The sequence below is a fragment of the Elaeis guineensis genome, chromosome 5, assembly GCF_000442705.2.
Source record: "Elaeis guineensis isolate ETL-2024a chromosome 5, EG11, whole genome shotgun sequence".
Classification (NCBI taxonomy): domain Eukaryota; kingdom Viridiplantae; phylum Streptophyta; class Magnoliopsida; order Arecales; family Arecaceae; genus Elaeis; species Elaeis guineensis.
This window is the reverse complement of record NC_025997.2, coordinates 118,251,508-118,257,507: the sequence shown is the minus strand read 5'-3', so window position 1 is coordinate 118,257,507 and position 6,000 is coordinate 118,251,508. Positions and strand designations below refer to the sequence as shown.

The 6,000-nt window shown below is 35.4% G+C and overlaps 1 protein-coding gene across 1 annotated transcript; it reads left to right on the top strand.

The window, feature by feature from the left end:
• Positions 1 to 1,287: 1,287 nt before the first annotated feature.
• Positions 1,288 to 3,289, top strand: LOC105045479 (heat stress transcription factor B-4). The gene is made up of 2 exons (XM_010923775.4): positions 1,288 to 1,634; positions 2,467 to 3,289. Exons 1-2 carry the CDS (start codon positions 1,386 to 1,388, stop codon positions 3,061 to 3,063), a joined length of 846 nt encoding a protein of 281 aa, XP_010922077.1. The 5' UTR covers positions 1,288 to 1,385; the 3' UTR covers positions 3,064 to 3,289.
• The last annotated feature ends 2,711 nt before the right edge of the window (positions 3,290 to 6,000 follow it).

Sequence of the window (6,000 nt, the reverse complement as noted above, 5' to 3'; positions counted from 1 at the left end):
ATGTATCCTTTGTTGCATACTTTGACCAAAATAACTGATGCTAGGAAGGTAACAGAGAAAGCAAAAGAGAAGGAAAGAGACGCAAACCATAGCTCTCCTTTTGAGAGAGAGAGAGAGAGAGAGTGAGAGAGAGCTTGCTTATCTTTTACACCACAATCTGATGTGGTTATGTTCTCCAAGACACATGAGAAAAAAATTGTCTACAGGGACTAAGTAAACTGTGCAGGACTTACACCAAATCTCCCAAATCCCAAGTGCCATCTCTCATGAGAAAAAGCTAAGAATGTCTGTTTTAGGTTTGAGACTTTATTTTATGTGTGGAAAGAGCAGCTTTGAGTCCCACCATGCAGGCCAATAGCAGAAATGGCAATAGAAAAAGATGTTGCACCAAAAGTGCATGTTTTGCAGAGGATAATTTAATTATTCTCTCCACTAAACCCCTCTCCAATATCATCTAGGTCACGGACATGCCTTGGAACTACAAAAGATACTACAGAGTAGCTAGTAGAGAAACAGCAACTTTGTGCACAAGGACTTCAAACTACTGTATCCCTACTAGACTTCAAACTACTGTTATCCGTTCTTCCCATGTGCCACTAATGTTTTTTGTGGGTCTAGCTTTGAACGTGCATTAGAAAACATTCGAACTTGGAAATGATCCTTTAATTGTTTAATTCACATGTTACTCACTAATAAGATATCCTGATCATGTTTACATGAAGTTGGCTCGATGGATCAACGCTTGTCCGAGGAGTGTGATAACTTCTAGAACTATGGTCCTCACTTTGATCTCAACCTGCAGAAATTTCTAGTTCAATGGATATAGAATTTAATCTCACGCAACCAGGGAAAGAAGGGTAAATGGTGACTCTAACAGAGAGTAGATCTGTCTTGCACATATTTAATATAATTAACACAACAACCTATTTGTCTCTGCGGTGACAGAATGAGCCTAACACCAATTGCAAGCACAAATCTAAAGTGAATGTCTTCCTTAGTAATATGGGAAGATATTTATTGAAAGCTTTCACAGTTTCCCACAAACGCTCACCATTGTCAAGTAAATGATTGTAAAATGTTACCAATAAGCCAGAAAAAAAAGTTGTGGCTAGAAAGGTCTCAATTGTTTTTAGGTAATGCTGAAAAAGCAAGTGAACTACCAATTGGCCCTTGTGTAAAATGTACATGTGCAATATTAAATGAAGCATATACATATATATATATATATATGTGTGTGTGTGTGTCCTGTGAACACAAAAGCCTATGCATATATATAATCATGAGAGAGAGAGAGAGAGAGAGAGAGAGAGAGGGAGGGATCTAAATAAGCTTATTTGAGAGAGGTTGAGGTAGTAGTGGGTCTTTGGTTCTCTCTTTGCTTTGCAATGGCTTTCTTGGTGGAGAGATGTGGTGAGATGATGGTTTCTGTGGACTCTCACAAGCCAGTTCCTGCACCCTTCCTGACCAAGACCTATCAGCTCGTTGATGATCCTTGCACTGATCACATTGTATCCTGGGGTGAAGATGAAACCACCTTTGTGGTGTGGAGACCTCCGGAATTTGCAAGGGATCTCCTGCCCAACTATTTCAAGCACAACAACTTCTCAAGCTTTGTGAGGCAGCTAAACACCTATGTAAGCATCTCAAGAGCGCGCGCCTGATATTTTTCCCTTCAAATATATCATATTGAGTGCTTGCCTTCCATTTGTTTTAATGAGATTTTTTTTTTTTTTTAAATCTTTCACAGTTAAAAATGCTGATATCTGGCTTCTTCAATGCGATCATTTTCATGAAGTTCTCACTTCTGGAATTTTGGGGTTTATGGATATCTTTCTATCGACTTAGATGGATTTGAGTTTACTATCTAGTTTATAGAGAAAAGCATACTAATTCGTATGTTTTCTTATTTGTAACAGTCCTTAGTTTTCCATGTACTGCTTTAAAATGGGGAGACATTTTTGTGAGAGATGTTTATTTCTTCTATCAAAAAAAGAGAGATGCTTATTTCTTTCTGCCAATGTGTCTGATGGGAAAAGTTCTTGTTGTGTGAAATGAGTTAAACATGGACTTAATGGGCATCACCAAGCTACTGGCTGGAATGCAATGGCTTCTGTCCCATCCCCTTATTCTTTCTCGAGGTCCCATCACCCATGTTTTATGATTTTATTTTTGAGAACATCATGCTGAATAATTTTAATAAAGTTTTTTTTTTCTCTCTCCTCCATAATTTCTCATATGAGTCTCTCCTGTCTAAGTTACAACTCAAGTTGCTCTCTCTATTCAATTCAAAATATCACTTAGCCATATCATCAGAAAAAACAACGTCTAGTCGGTATAACTTGTCTTCAATGTTGGAAAAACTCTAGAGCTATTAAGACCTTCACATGGGTTATGTGCAACTCCCCAGATACGGTGTACAAAGGAGAGACAAGAAATTTAATGTCCTTATCTTTCATATACTTGCAGGGATTCAGAAAGATTGTTGCAGATAGGTGGGAGTTTGCAAATGAGTTCTTCAGAAAAGGAGAGAAGCATTTACTTTCTGAGATACACAGAAGGAAAACCCCTCAGGTCCCTCATCACTACCAATACAACCACCAACACTACCATCAATCACCACCTCCTTTCCACAGTCCAGATGAAATGACCAGCTGGATTGAGCCACCCTTAACTCTCCGCAGTGGTGATGCCGAGTTCCTCTCAGCTCTTTCAGAGGATAATCAGAGACTTAGGAGAAAGAACTCCCTCCTCTTGTCAGAGCTCACCCACATGAAAAAGCTCTACAATGACATCATTCACTTCATCCAAAACCATGTCACCCCAATACCCCCTGAACAAAGGCTTCTGAACCCAAGACCCGGTAGACTTATAGAACTGGCTCCTGATGATGATCAACCTCAATCTCCTTCAAGGCTCCAAAAGCTCTTTACAAAAAATCGACGCTCGGTGACCATCAATGGGGAGTCGGACAGCACTGTCAAGCTCTTTGGTGTTTCCATCCATGGCAAGAAGAGACTGCACTCCGAGGCAGCCGGCGGCGAGGATTCAAATGCAAGTCATTAGAACAATAGGGAGGGATTGTTGGAAGAAAAGGTTTTGTATGAAAGAACTAAGACCATTGGGACTGGCTCCCATGGTGTGGGCATTCAGTTTCAACTGTTATTGTAGGAGACTTGTATGCTGTTTTTGACCTTTTGCTCCTTGTTCTTCCCTTCTCACGGAAGCTGATCAACCTTTTCCCTGAATATTAGAAACTTAGTCTAGCGAAATTATATTATAATATTAAGTTTTAAAAGTAGTTCTTTATCTTTATAAATATGTCTCTCGGACAACTATGCTGCAGAGCAGTACATTGGATTCTTCTGGTCTTCTATCAATTATTTGCAGTTCTGCAGCTGAAACGTCAAAGGTAGTAGATGATTTGTTATAGATTTGAGATTCCTTTCATCATAGAAGTATAGAAATCCATCATAGTTGTGATGAGGCCCTTAATAGGTGTGTTTGGCAATCATTCCACCCACGTTTCTTGCATCTTTTCTCGTAGAAAGAGGAGAGTGGAGTGGGGAAGGTAGCCGTTAAAGCATTGGAAAAAGGTTGGAAAAAGTGAAAAAGTTAAGTAGATGGATATACATTGCCTTTTGAATTATTCACGTATGCTAGCTTTATCATGTAGTAATAATTCATCTTACGAAAAAAAGCTTTAGTAACTCAAAAATCTGACCGAGAAAATAACTCAGCTGGTGTGTTGTATTCTAATTCCTCTGTATACATATTTGCATTACGAACCGCTCGCACTATACGGTGAAGCAACGTGAGTGGTGGAAGACAGTTGAGTGACTTTTTGAGTGATACTTCTGGGTTCCCAAGGCATTGCTCTTTATCTTATTGGGATTCATTGTCCACTGGTGTCTGCAGACCTTATTCCAGCCACATGGCTGGAATGTTTGAGTCAAAATTCATTCAATTAAACAAAATATTAGAGGGTCTTAGTGTTGGCTTTTGATTTACTCAACGCTTTAAATTTGTGTTAGAATTTCACCCTATTTTTGTACCATAGTGCAAATGTTTGAGTCAGGAGACCCTTGACAATTTTGTTGAATATTTAGACAAGATATATACTCTTTAAAGCAAAAGGAAAGATATATTTAATTGTATATCTTGTTGGATAAGCAAAGAAATGATTTGAGTTTCTGCATTCATAGGGTATTATTTTTGTTTAAGAAGCAACAATTGTAAATAATAGTATATGGTGACATGTCCAAAATAATTGTAACTGTATTGATTATACAGTTTATTTTTTGAGGTAAGTATCGATTAAACAATTCCATTAAATGATGCTTTTCAGTGAATTTCTTTCAATTTTTTTTTAGAAAAGTCATAATGCAAAGATTTCATAAGATATAATGATAATAATGCTTGTATAGCATTATTGGCATTTAAGCCTTCCCCTACTAAAACAGGTTGTTTATAGAACTAAATTCGGAAGCTTTATGAAAAAATTGAGGGGATAATTAGATCAACTATCAACAAACACCTCCCTTCTAGGAATTCACTCCAAAATCTTGATTTGCAAACCTTTAGGGTCCGTTTGGTTGGGGATAACCGGTATGAAAAAATGATTCTTATGTTAGATTACTATGTTTGATATTAAAAATGAAAGAGAAATGGTAAAAAAATTGACGGGCCCTATGTGTATTTTTTGGATAGATAAGGTAAAATAAATACTATGGAGGGTTGATATTTGATAAATTTTTGAGTGATGATAATTCATATTTGACAAAATTTTTTCCAATAAAATTGTATATATAATCATTGAATTTGTTTTAATGTCTTTTCAAATTCATTCAATAAAGAGTTTTTATAAAAAAAAAAAATTAAGATGAAGATGGCATTATATAAAAGGCTATATGATTATAATCATTATATAAAAACTAATTGAAGATGATAATACTATTTTATTAAAAAATTATTTTATGTTGAAGAGTATATTTATAAATTTGATCATAATTTTATATAAATTTACCTCCAACCAAACGTAGTAATCTTTTCTTGTATCATTTTTTAAAATAATTTTTTCATTAACCAAATATAGTAAAAATTATTTTCCTCTATAATCATTTTTTCAGATAAATAATTTTCAAAAATTATCAAATTATCATATAAGCTGACATGCCCCAATCAAACGGGTCCTTAGAAAGATAAGAGCCAGCCATAAAACAAAAAAGGACATCATTATGTTGCATTACATGCTTCTATTATAATGGAGGTCGATCAAAATTGTGACAGATGTGTCCATCCTAATGGAGGATCAATATTGTGATAATAATAGTATGTTGAAGCACCAACATGTAATGTGAACATCACCATCTTCTTACTTTCACTCCCCCAAGCCCATATGTGGCCTACAACAGTGGCTCTTCTTTTTCTAATGTTGATTATTTTGGAAATATTTGATGCCCTAATGTGGATTTTCAAATTGTGATCTCTCATATTCTTTTTATCTATAGTGCTATCATAGCACATGACTGCAAACAAGAAAAAAGTTCTTTTGAATAAAGCATGCACAGAAAGGAACAATGCTATTAATTGGATGTATGCATAGAATGTTCCTTTGAAGGTGCTGAGTTTGTTGTGTGTTGCCCATGTGAAGCCCTTACCTTGTGCTGTCATGTCTACTTGTCTTTATATAAAAGGATGGTACATTCAATTCATACACCAAAAAAAAAAAAAAAAACATCATAAAACTCCCCATCAAGACATCGATGGTCTTAAAGTATATACATGTATATGATACAATATCAATATAAATTTAGATTCTAAAATTTTAGCCCCTATAAATTGATGTATCTCAAATTGTAGACATCCACAAAATCAACTTAAAAAACTATATCACTTAACTAATTTTTTTATATTTTTTCATAAAATATTTTTAATTAGTATATTCTATCTCGATATATTGGTGATTGTAAATTTGTTGATAAGTTCAGGACCCTTCAACCA